The sequence below is a fragment of the Solanum dulcamara genome, chromosome 1, assembly GCF_947179165.1.
Source record: "Solanum dulcamara chromosome 1, daSolDulc1.2, whole genome shotgun sequence".
Taxonomy (NCBI): domain Eukaryota; kingdom Viridiplantae; phylum Streptophyta; class Magnoliopsida; order Solanales; family Solanaceae; genus Solanum; species Solanum dulcamara.
In genome coordinates, this window is record NC_077237.1 from 64,638,755 (window position 1) to 64,652,277 (window position 13,523).

The window sequence follows — 13,523 nt, forward strand, 5'->3', positions numbered from 1 at the left end:
CACAATTGTTAAAATTAAGAGAGAGCTAATAAAGAGAAAGCACATAAAGAGAGAGAGAAAGAGCTAGCGAGAGAAACAAAGAAAGAGCGATAGAGAGAAAGAGAAAAGTGAGTGAGAGAGAGAAATCTAATTAAATAAATAGTATTTTTATTTATGATAATAAAGAAAAATGGGTCAACAACATCAATATATGTATTTGAGAGATTGTCCTCGGGCTGAGGAGTGTCCACATGAGTTCCTTGAGGTGTTTACACATGCTTATGGCCCTTTTTTATATTCTGTCAAGATTTTGGATTTCTCTACCTAAGTAGAACGAAAAGAAGGAATTGGAAAATAAAAGGGGAGTTATTGTGAGGCGTAGAAAGGCGGAAGCGAAATAAAAGCCGTTCACGTCGGGAATAGAGTCCATTAAAGATGTACTTGCTTTTTCTTTTTTTCGTCGAGATTGAGTTGGTGTAAAGTGGACTGCTTGTCTAGCCTATGCTTTGCAAGCCTACATAGGGTGTAAGATCGAAAAGAATGCATTGGATGGATGCCCGGGCATTGAGAAATAAGGATGCTTTCAGAGGCGAAAGGTCCAAGCGAAATCAAGACCAGCCCCTTATATAGATATAGGGTTCCAAACCTGCGCTTGTTTAAATATTCCACAAATCTAAATAAAGTAGAGACTTCATTAAAAAACATATTTAAATTCGATAATTATTTATTAAAGGGACTCATCCAAATAATTAATCCTAATTTTTTCACAAAAGAAAAGAAGAAAGAAGGGAGGCACGGTTACAAGTGTACAATAAAGTTGGGCCTAATTAATGCATTGGAATAGGTCAACTTAATTGGAGTTCAACCCAAGCCCAAATTCCATCTTCACAAATCAATACGCTCTTTTTACCAAATTCACTCATCATCTCACTCAAATCCCCATCACTACAAAAATCATCACTTGGAGAGAAGAAGAGGAATCTGACCAAAAATGGGAAGGAAGAAGGGAGTACAACAGTTCGATGAAGGAGCACCGGATGACTTCGACCCTAATAACCCGTACAAGGACCCGGTAGCTTTCTTCGAGATGAGAGAGCATTTGGTTAGAGAGAAGTGGATCGACATTGAAAAAGCCAAGATCCTCCGTGAAAAGCTCCGTTGGTGCTACCGTATCGAAGGTGTTAACCACCTTCAGAAGTGCCGCCACCTTGTTCAGCAGTATCTTGACGCAACCCGCGGTGTTGGGTGGGGCAAGGACCTTCGTCCTCCCTTTATGCATGGTCTCGCCCTTACTCATTTACTACTTCTTTTGAGATCAAAACGTTTTTTTTTTTGGTTTCTGAATCTTATGTATTCCTTTCATTTGATTGCAGGGCCTAAGGTTGAAGCTGTCGAGTCCGAATGATTCTATTATCTCAGGTATTTTTAATTTTCCCTTTTGTTAGATTGGAATATCATTTTCAATTTCTATGAGACTGTTTCCATTTTAGAATGTTTGAAATTATTTAATTAATAATACTCCAACCTAGAAATAGAAACTTCAATGGAGGACTGTAGGGCTCTCCCTGCTCGCCACTAAACTCAAAAGTCTGCACAGAATCTAGATTTGAGGTGTGAGTCCACTTAATAATATGACCAATCTATAACTTATCAGACTAGAAGATTCAAAACATGATTTGCACTATCTTCAAATCTATGACCAGTATTAATCCGTAAACTGGAAATATCTTAACTTATTTGAGACACATGTCTTGCTACTATTGATACTTTTGGATTATATATCACAATCGTTATAACTCACAATGTATACCTCATGAGTGACTCTATTTTCAATCTTTTCTGAATATTGAAGCACAACATATATTAGGGAGGATCACATTTACTATAGTCTAGCACTACCCAATCAGTGAGGTGTCTTTTTCCCTGTTTGTCCATTACGAGAGTCTGAAGCCATCTCCATCAGCTAGGAGGGATGTTGGCACAATATAAATCTAAAGCTACACTAGCATTAGCTGTATCCGCTACTTCTGTGAGTTGCTTCTTGTGATATCATCAACCCTTTTAAGGTACATATATCATCCGAAATCTTGCAACCTTCTTCCCCAATAAACTCTTCTCGACTTAGGCATGCAGCTAAATATATAGCATGTAAAGTACTTCATAAACATGTATAAGAATCATACATCAACTATATTTTACTCAAAGCTAGTTAATCTTGCATCAATTTCAAACAGGCTCATCAAAGTACATATATACTGTCATGAACACTATAAACGATTAGCATAACTCATGATAACCACTCAAGATAAAGTAGGCATTTACCCAATTATATCCACATCTTGCATTTACTTGTCCCCATGTCTTACATATACCATACCTCTGCTAACATATAATTCAATAATTCTTTCTAAAACATGCTTAAATCAATCAGATTTCATGCATTTTCATATAAAACCAGTTATAAGACAGATTATAGGAACCACAACTTCAATCCCAGCTGGGCTTGACTTGATTGACTCAACTAGGGGAAAGGGAAATCTTTAATGATCTATGAAGCAAACAATCAGAATTTCAATCAGAGTTGGGTTGACTCTAATGTACTCAACAAGGGCAAATCTTTATTGATCTATGATCAATTAAACTGTCAAATTTGTAACCTGTTATAATCCATGCTTCAACATTTCTATCTATATCTCAAGAGTCCTGTATTTACACTTATGCCAGCTCTAACATTCTATAGATCCTGAGTAGACGAAATCTAACTCAAAACAGTAAGAATAAGAGTTAGCTCTTACCTTAGGGCGCAGGAAGTCCTTTATTCTTAACTTCGGGAAATCACCATTAAGCAATGGGTTTTCTTAAATCTTCCTTTCACATTTTGATTGTTCCTTGCTAGTCACCACTACCATGGCTTAGAACGAATCAGGACATGGCTTTCCCACAATATAAAGTATTAAAAAAGGTATCCAAATAACCTTACAGATTCTATGAATATGGTGCATCTACCATTATGCTGTAGATCATTTAGGTTTTTGAGGTTTTCATCGGTTTACCGTGACGTGATAAACTTAACAGAGTAAAATTTCTGCAAATGCACTAAATTTCTCTTCCTTTCCTTAATCTTTTGGTTCCATCACATTTGTTTTTTCAATTTTTTCCATACTAACTCATACTCAGTATAACAAGTTTAATCCATGCATTAAATCCAAGTCACAACATGCTCAGGAGTCGGGTTATTTTGGTGATTCTGTTTTTTCTGTTTTTTTTAATACACGGTAATTGGAATCCAAAGTTAATTCAATTTTTCATCTGGATTTTGCAAATGAAGCTAAAGAAACTAGCTACCATACAAGTTTGACCTTGGCCAATTTGATTGTTTACTTATCTCTTGCTATGATAGCCCACCCACAATAATTCCTTTGAAATTAAAAAAATGAGGGGAAAGCAACAACCACAAAAGCACAAGAAATACATTTGGCTATGTAGGTTAAAATACCAAAATGGCTGTTAAATAGAGGTAAAACTTTCTAAATAACCTCTTTCCCCTCCTCAATCTTCCTCTTTGTTTATCTAGCAAAGTTATTTTACTGTGCAACTCCATCAGTTGAAACCCATTTTACCTTCTTGACACCTTTCACACCTTTGGCCATAAAATATCAAGCTTGGCCTGACCATTAGGTACAGTTGCTTAACTGGCTACACTTATTATAATTGAGTCAATTTTCACAAAAGCTTTCTGTATTCTCTAGAAAATTGCTGACATCTCCACACACTGACCTATACTGATGGTTAGGAACAAAATTAGTAAAAGGGAGGTAGCAGTGTTAAATTTTGATAACAGTTATTTTTATTTTAATTCACCTTATTTTGAGGTTATTTTTGGTCATTGTATTCTAGTTCTCAAAACATTAAACCTTCCATTTAAGGTGTTTCATCCATTTAGTGACTGCAATGAGCAAAATTACATGAGAAGTTCCATATTTGGCTTCCACCTCCATCCTCCTCCTTTGATATGGTCTATGCCATTATATCCCTCTTATACACTCTGATCTTGCCTCCAATGCCTGCAAGTAACTGCCTTCCTGGATAGTTCACAAAGCTGTGCAGGGACTCATAAAGAAACGAAGCGATTTATTTGAATAAGATGTAGGAGTTTGAGGATATATGCAGTGGAAGAGGGACAAAGGGAAGTAAAAGATTGAGCTTTTTAATACCATATCGAAATTTGTTGATTCTACTAGACGAAGGACTAAAATTGCTTCTCTTACAAATTGAAGATCAGATATACTACGTGTAATAACACAGGAGTTGAGATTCTGTCAAAGAGGACTGGAAGTGTAACTTACTTAAGGAATATGAATAGAACCATAAAAGATCTACAACATCTTTCTGATACCATCAATAGGTTCCTTAAGACTTCATACCACCATTCTGAGTTATTTGAAGAAATAATGTCTTGCTATTGCCATTGTGACGACTTCTTTTTTGCAATAGCAGCACAATTGCGATGCCAAAGCAAGATTCACTAGTCTTGTCATGCACTGTTATTAGGGATAAAGAGGATGAGCTTTATCAAATAAAAAGGAAAAAGAGCCAAAAATACCCTTAACCTATTGGAAATGGCTCAAATATACCCTCCTTCCATCTTTTGGTCTAACAATACCCTCCATCTTTGTTTTTGGCTCAAAAATGCCCCTCCTTCCATCTTTGGTCTAAAGATATTCTCAAATCAAATTTAATTGAATTGAATTGAATTCTTTTACTAATTAGTTGATTTTTTAAAATTTATTATAAAAGAAAAACATTTATTTATTCAAATTTTTAATATTAGCTCTCCTCAAAATATTTAAGCCTAAAAAATAAAATAAAGAATTTATTGTGTAAATATGAAGAATAAAATTCTTATTCGTATTATTAAAATAACGCAATAAAATTCTTAAAACTTAACTTTTAGAATTGTAATTTTTTCTTCAATACTGTTTTTTGTTCAACTTTTCCACATCTTTTAGCACTTATTACCGGTTGAACAATTTATTTTATTCCTGCAATTTGATTCCCCCCTCTCCAAACCCAATTTGGCAAACTAGGTTGTTTTCGAAGTAGCTTTGAGTTTAACATTTGAATTGATTTGAGAGAGGGAAAGACAGGTAAATGTTTAATTTTGGATTTTTAAGACGAAGATGTTTACATTCAAAGTTGGGTTAAACAAAAAAATAAGATGTCGTTTTACATTGGTCACGAGGCTCCAAAGGTTTGCTTTTTAGGTGTAGAACCCTCTTTTCATGAAATTTTGCTTTTTGAAGATGAGAAAATAGTGTTTTGTCTTTTTTTTCGCTTTTATTTATTTTAATAATATTTGTAATAATTTTATTCTTCATTTTTACATAAATAAAAAAATTAACTAATTCGTAAAAGAATTCAATTCAATTAAATTTGGTTTGAGAAAAATTTTAGACCAAAAGATGGAAGGAGAGGTATCTTTGAACCAAAAACAAAGGTGGGAGGTATTTTTAGATCAAAAGATGGAAAGGGGGGTGGGGGTTATTTTTGAGCCATTTCCAGTAGGTTAGGGGTATTCTTGGACCAAAAAATGGAAGAGGAGTATTTTTGAGCCATTTTCGATAGGTTAGGGGGCATTCTTAGCCCTTTATAAAAAAAGTAGTCTATGTTGCTCGGACTCTTCAAAAATTTCAACGGGTTCATGTTAGATCCTCCAAAAATAGTGTATTTTTGAAGGATCCAACACGGGTGCGACAATATTTTTGAAGAGTCCGAGCAACTGAGGCTGGGATGGAAGAGGAGAGTTGCAGGAGAGGAAGTAACCAGTGTTATCAAAAGTAAGAAAGACAAAAAAGCTATAAGGTCCGTTGGGGATTTAAGTTCAATTAAAGTGTGGGCTTTAATGAAAAAAGGCACAAAGAGAGAAAAAGTATAAATATATATGTTTAGTCCATGAATAATAATTTATAAGCATGAATGACAAATATATGAACAAAGAAAATGAAAAATAATCACGATAAAGTGAAATATCAATTGTTTAATGTCGTCTCTTCGGAATATGTTTATTGGGAAGGACATTAAGCGAAACGAAGCGCTCAACACGTTTTGTGCCTCGCTTAAGGGCTTAGGTGCACCTTTGATAACACTGAAAGTAACAGAAGAACAATTAGGGATATTTTATTTGTATAGTTACGGATAAAAAATAACGGGAAATAAAGTAGTATGTTATGTTTTCCTTTCGCATGAAATTTTCAACCTTACTGAAACTAGATGTAAAGGGGAAAGTAAATGACGACAACATGTCCACAGACTTGCATCATTAAGAAACTTGTAGGCCTTATTTAGGGTTGATTGAGAGTTGACTAAGTTTGACTAGTATTGACCATGGGTTTGACCAACATTGATTACGAGTTGACCACCATTAGGGTTTTCGGGATAATTCAAGCATGGTTCGACACCCTTGCCAGCTCACGACTCCTTTTGATTATGTTAGGGCTTTTATTATTTTAAAGTACTTGGACTTGGGCGCAAACCATCATTTTGCTAGTTATAAATTGAGGTGATGTAGGGTTTTGGGGAGTTTATGATGAGTCATTGATGAAGAACTCTCTTGAGAGAGCATGCGTTTGTGGGAATATCTTTATCCTCTTCAATTGAACCTTTTTTGGATTCGTCTAGTAGGTATTCATATATGAGTTTAATTTGTCTCTCTTAGGAATATCTTGTGAGTCAAGCCTCACTTTCACGCCTTCCTCACGCATTGCCTCATTGAATTTATTCCACTTACTCTATCTTGATCCTACTAGGAGCAATAAGATTAGAAATGACGATATTCAAAATAAGGTGGGAATGGCCTCCGTGGTGGACAAGATGAGAGAAACAAAATTGAGATGGTTTGGACATATGAAGATCAGATGCGTGGATGCACCAATGAGGAGGTGTGAGAGGTTAGTTAAAGAGGGTACGAGGAGAGACAGAGGTAGACCAAAGAAGTATTGGAGAGAGGTGATAAGATAGGATACGCCACAACTTCATATTACTAAGGACATGACCTTAGATAGGAGGATGTGGAAGACACGTATTAGGGTTGTAGGTTGGTAGGTAGTAGGTTATAGTCTAGTGTTGTCTTGCTTAGGGTGTTTGGTGTTTGCCAGCGTACAAGTTGTGTTATTGTAGTTCTTATTTTTGATACACATCATTATTTATTATTGTTTTTGCTATCTTAGTATGTTGTTTATTATGTTTCTATTATTGCACTATTTTGTTGTTGTTGTTGCTACCTTCTGGTAGACCTTGCATTGTTTCCTTGTGACTTGTTAAATTTTCTTCTTTGTATATGGAATTGCTGCATTTCTGAGCCGAGGGTCTTTTAGAAACAACCTCTCTACCTCCATGAGGTAGTGGTAAGGCCTGTGTACACTCTACCCTCCCATACCCCACTTGTGGGACTTTACTAGATATGTTGTTGTATGAGTTTAATTTCTCTTCTTTTGATTGATTTCTTGTAGTTGGATTACTAATTTGTAGGTTCAAGTATATGTTACTTGGCTTGACTAATTGGTGAATTGCTGCTTCTATTAGATTTTGTCCAATCTTATTCTATCTCTATCTTCTCATCTCTTTCTAGTTTTTAATTTCCTTGTGTTAATCCCGTTGTCTGTAAATATCTTTCATACCAAATGACTGGTGAGGTAGAGTAAATTGTCTTGTGGAACAAAATCAAGAAGTTGGCCTTCTTCTTACCTTTCTTTTCTTGAACCAAACATGTTCTTGGATAGAATGGTTTCTGAACAATCTAGTTAATGAGCACAAGTCAGTTGGCTAGTTGGTGTGGGTTCAACAAAAAATGAACTAGTCTATTTGTTTGTCCAGTGAAACTATATTTCAAAAGGAATCTATGCAAGTTGAATAGTGATAACAAATTGCTTTGAGCTCTCAAACATGTATAATTCAGGCAAAGAATTGCAACTCAAAATTCATATTGTAGATATGTTCTTATGTTGTGGATTGTAATGATCCATGTCCATTGGTACACAATTTTTTTGCTATTGCTTGACTTTGCAATATATCCTGGTTTTTGTTGTGCATATAAAGCTGTCCCCTAAAGTATGACATTTCCCATTTTTGCAGGTTTGTATGTCCAGTTGAAGGTATAAACTTCAGAGGTGGTTGGGCTTACCAACTGGTGATTCCAATTTATCTCTCTGCTTCTGCAGTTCACTGCTTAAGACCTCATTTATTTCCTTTCATGTGAAAGACAACAATGATTTGCAATGGCTTTAACTTCAGCCTTGTACTTTTTTTTTTTTTGAGGGAAGTATATTTCATAGTGGAAATAAAGGAAAAAAACTCATTGCCTTATTGGTCTCCTGTTCTTTGTTCCATACTTCCTCTGTGCGTAATGTTAGTCAAAGATAGAACGTGAAACATGATTAGAGCCTCGTATTTTGTATTCTGTGTTGTACTATTGAAGCTCTTGAGAAAATGGATACTCGAACGCATTGTTTGCCGCTTCTTCAACCCCCATTCTTAGCTTGGGAGCTGACAGGCATCAAGTTCAACAATGCTCTCGAGGAGATTCATAAAATGGCAAGGTTTTGAACGAGGTAGGAAGCAGCTTGTGATGATGTTGACAGAACATAACAGAAACCTAGTAGTACACCATCTTTTTGTGTTAATAGTCTGTTGGGCAGAACTTTCAGAAAGTTTGTCTCACAGGTGCAATACAAATTATGGCACGATAGGTATGTTCAGGTTTTAGCGCATCCATGTTGTCCAGGTTATACGCTAGTGCATCACTATAGAAGGTTTTGTCCATTTAAATCCGCTAGATTTGTTTGGATCAATTCTCAAGACGTCATTTAACTAGTTAAGCTCCTCTTCATCAAATGCTGGTACTTAATCTATGATTTCATTGGGAACCCATAATGACGACATCGGAGAGGGTTGAAGTGGAATAGGAGAAAATAGCCGATTGCTTTTTTTGCAGAAAATATGATGGGAAGATTGGAGAGAATTGAAGATGAATAGGAAAAGAGAACCTTGAAAAAAAAAAAAAAACTGAAGAGCACTCTGGCGTTTCAAAATATCTTGTTTTCAGTTTATATAATTTTTCCAAAAGAGATATTGATAAAATAATTAATCAAAAGAGCATAGCCTTAGGGAGAACAACTTAATGTCTGTGTGTATATATAAGCGTGAAGGGAGATTAATATTACCAAGCGAAACATCAGGAGGCATTTTTGAAATTTTCCCTAAAATATTTATTATTAGCACAAACATTACTTTAATGTGAAGTAGAATGCAAGGTAATTAACAATACTATTTACTTTGTTCAAGTATCCATGAAAGTTTTAGTTGTAACTTTTTCTTTCATCTTGGACTTTGTTTCTTTGGACAAGGAACTATTGTGTGGTTCCGTTTGGACATAATCCATCTCTACATACACATATTTGTTTATGTTGGAATTGAAGCAAACTCCCATGGTGATTGGTGAATATTAATTTAACATCAAAGATAAAAGAGGAAGACAAGTGAAGAAGAAAGGATCGTGCCCTTATTTGCTATAGTTTTGGGTCAATTGTCCAAATTGGACCACTCATATATTAACACACCTCATTTTTACACATGGAAAGATCACAACTCTACCAAACTTATGTGACGGATAAAGAATAATCGTATGATTCATTACTTTTACAACAATGTACATAAAATAAAGTATGTTCTTTGGTTAATTAGTTTGTTATTAGTGAACTAATAAAATTTAAGCATGTGTATATATTTTTTATTTTATTAGCTATTATTTTTGTATAAATACCGACAAAATGTTAATAAAAAAGCTCAGAAATATTTTGAAATCGTTTTCTTCTTTAATATTTGGAGTATCTTAAATTGTTGATTTAGAGTCTTGAAGTCTTGATGAGTCCCCAAAAGATTTGTGAAATGAATGAAGGAATGATTGGATAAGATTAAATTTCATCATAAATGCATATCTAAATTACTCTTGAAAGATGTTCTTGGGATTGATTGGATAGTATGATTGGTTGAGATGTTGATTGCGATAAAATTGATGAATTGACAAGGGTCCAAATGAGACTCATCGATATGATTAGATTGAGTTGATTGTATAGAGTTTATGAGCATTTAGTCTTGAGAGGAGTATCGAGCACCGAATTGGGTAAGAGTAAGTAATACTCGAATCCAATAACTATGTCGCCAAATATAGGAGGGGATTGGACCATTAAAGTCAGATATTTTCTAAATTATTATCCTGACATGATAGGACTTGATTGGTTATGGATCCATGATTGGTTGATTCATTCATACCCTGGCAAGATATGAATGGAAGTGGCAACAACGTCGACTTGTTGTACTATCACTGGCTCATAAGTGATAGTTGTCGGATAAGAGAAACTCTCATATAGGTCTTGATAGTACTCTGATTCAGATTGGGATGGATTGGGTTGAATTGTATGTGATTGGTCTTGCCTAAATCATATATTCTTATTTAGACTCAGGACATCTTGATTGAGTTGTTCCTTCTTTTGAGTTGAGATTCTGAGTTGATTTGATTCTACCTTGATGTTTGTTTCATTCGACCATTTTATATACTCGTACATTCCACGTACTGACGTCATTTGGTCTGCATCATTTCATGATGCAGAGACAGGTACTAGAGATCATCAATCGGTGCACCGTTGAAGATCTATTCACTTCTAGCTAATTGGTGAGTCCTCCCTGTTTTTGGAGGATACCACAGTTATCTTTTCAACTTTGAGTTTGTTTTCCTTTATTTTGATTTGTGGTAGCCATGAACCTGTCATTGGCACCTCTTGGATTGTTGATAAAGGCCTCATAGACTAGAATGTGGATGATGTTGAATTGTTCATTTTGATTAGTTTTATTCTTACTAGTTGTTGATTGGATATGTGGTTGGACTTTGGCCTTAATTACGAATAATATTCTTGTGATTTGAGTCTTCTACTAATAGAATGTGACTGAATGGAAGTGTGATTAGACCAAGTGGTTCGCTTGAAGGACAATGCCGGCCACATCTAGGGTACCCTCCCGGGGTCTGACAAGACCTTTGTCTCCTTCAGATATTTGAAGTTTCTTAGGCTTATATGGTTATTATAGATGGTGTATGGAAGGTTTCTCTTCCATTGCATTGCCTTGACTACTTTGACTTAAAAGAAGGTGAAATTTCAATAGTCCAAGGCTTGTGAGAAAAGTTTATAAGAATTGAAGGATAAGCTTACTTCTGCTCTAGTGTTGTCTTTACCGGAAGGATCCGATGAGTTTGTTGTTTATTGTGATACTTCAAAGGCTGATCTTGGTTTTATTTTTATGTAAAATGGTAAGGTGATAGTCTATGCTTCTAGGCAGCTTAAGGCATATGAAAAAAATTATCCGACTCATGACTTGGAGTTAGCGTGGTTGTATTTTCTTTAAAGATTTGGAGATATTATCTTTCTGGTGTCCATGTCAATGTATTCACCGACCATAAGAGTTTGTAATATGTGTTCAACCAAAATGACTTGAACCTCCGACAAAAGAGATGGCTTGAGTTGTTGAAAGATTATGATATGAGTGTGTTGTATCATCTGGGTAAAGCAAATATGGTTGTTGATGCTCTTAGTAGATGGTCCATGAATAGTATTGCTCATGTTGAGGATAAAAAGAAGGAATTAGTTCAAGATGTTCATAGACTAGATCGTTTGGGTATTCTCTTGGTTGATTCAGGATGGTGGTGTAGTTGTGCAAAATGGTTTCGAATCATCTCATGTAGCGTATGTTAAGTCAAAGAAAGATAATGATCCTACCTTGGTTGAGTTGAAGAAAACGGTTGTCGAAAAATCCATTAATGCTTTCTCCCAAGGGGGAGATAGTGTCTTAGGTATCAAGGCCGTTTGTTCCCGATGTTGATGGTTTAAGGGAAATAATATTGTTCGAAGGTCATAGTTTGTGGTATTCTATTAAACCAGGCTCCATAAAGATGTATAGAAATTTGAGGGAAGTGTATTGGTGGAATGACATGAAAAAGAATATTGTGGAGTTTGTGGCCAAATGTCCTAATTGTCAACTAGTGAAGGTTGAGCATAAAAAACAGGGAGGTTTATCTCAAGAAATTGAGATCCCTACTTGGAAGTGGGAAGACTTAAATATGGACTTTATTATAGGTTTGCCTCATACCCTTAGGAAACATGATTCGATTTGGATGGTTGTTGACCGAACGACTAAGTCAGTTCATTTTCTTTTTGTTAAGACTTCTTATTTAGCTAGGGATTATGCTAGACTTTACATTCGTGATTTGGTAAATCTTTATGGTGTTCCATTATCTATCATTTCAGACCGAGGTACTCACTTTATATCTCAGTTTTGAAGGTCTTTCCAAAAGGGTCTTGGTACTCAAGTTAATCTTAGCACAACCTTTCACCCTCAATCTGATGGTCAAGATGAGCTTACCATTTATAACTTGGAATACATGTTGATATCTTATGTCATTGACTCTAAGGGTAACTAGGATGATCATTTTCCATTGATCGAGTTTGCTTATAATAATAACTATCATTCTAGCATCCAGATGGCTCTATTTGAGACCTTATATGGTAGGAGGTGTGGTATTCTATTGGTTGATTTAAAGTTGGTGAAGCCTTGATTTGTCCGGAGTTGTTACATGAGGTCATGAAAAAGGTTAGACTCATTAGATAAAGATTGAAGATTGCCCAAGGAAATTCAGATGTGAGAAAAAAAAAACTTGAATTTGAGGCAAATGATTGGGTTTTTAAAAATAGTTTATCTATGAAGGGTGTGATGCTTTTGACAAGAAAGAAAAGCTTAGTCCCCGCTATGTAGGCCCATATCAGATTTTGAGGCGGATTGGCAAGGTGGCATATGAGTTGGATTTACCCTCAGAGTTGGCATCAGTGCATCTAGTATTTCATGTATCCCTATTGAGAAAGTGCGTGGGTGATCCTAGCTCTATTGTACCCTTGGATAACATTGGTGTAAAAGAGAGTTTATCCTATGAGGAGATTCCGATTGAGATTCTAGACCGGCAAGTTAGAAGGTTGAGGAACTAGAAATATAGCTTCTGTTAAAGTATTATGAAGGAACTTAGAGGTTGAAGGTACTACATGGCAAGGTGAAGCTGATATGATGTCACAATATCCTCATCTCTTTCCTTCCATTCCTAGTTGAGGTATTGATTTTCTTCATGATTCACTATGTCAAATCTATGTGTTTCAGTCATTCTCATATTTTCATATACATGCACGTTCACAAAATGATTTTTACAGTCATGTTTTAGCTTGGGGTTGAATATTCCATGTTTTTATGCATTTTCGACATGTCTTGCATTCATGTTGGACTACTATGTCTCTTTCTAAATCCATTCATCCTAGTTTGAGTCACATTAGAGGATGAATATTCTCAAGGGGAAGATATTATAAGACCCCGAATGTTGAAAAGTAGGAAAATGAAATTTAAAGAAAGCTTCCCAGAAAATTGCAGCTTTTGGCATTAGGTGGGCTTCACGGGCCATG

The 13,523-nt window shown here is 35.4% G+C and overlaps 1 protein-coding gene across 1 annotated transcript; it reads left to right on the forward strand.

The window, feature by feature from the left end:
- Positions 1–858: 858 nt before the first annotated feature.
- On the forward strand, positions 859–8,340 carry LOC129891769 (NADH dehydrogenase [ubiquinone] 1 beta subcomplex subunit 10-B-like). The gene is made up of 3 exons (XM_055967282.1): positions 859–1,259; positions 1,353–1,398; positions 8,110–8,340. Exons 1-2 carry the CDS (start codon positions 971–973, stop codon positions 1,382–1,384), a joined length of 321 nt encoding a protein of 106 aa, XP_055823257.1. The 5' UTR covers positions 859–970; the 3' UTR covers positions 1,385–1,398; positions 8,110–8,340.
- Positions 8,341–13,523: the final 5,183 nt, after the last annotated feature.

What these genes read in the sequence shown, in the direction of transcription:
- LOC129891769 (XM_055967282.1), top strand. Translation starts at nt 971, where the DNA reads ATGGGAAGGAAGAAGGGAGTACAACAGTTCGATGAAGGAGCACCGGAT. An exon ending in TCGTCCTCCCTTTATGCATG is followed by an intron (nt 1,260 to 1,352) that starts GTCTCGCCCTTA and finishes ATTTGATTGCAG; the next exon opens with GGCCTAAGGTTGAAGCTGTC.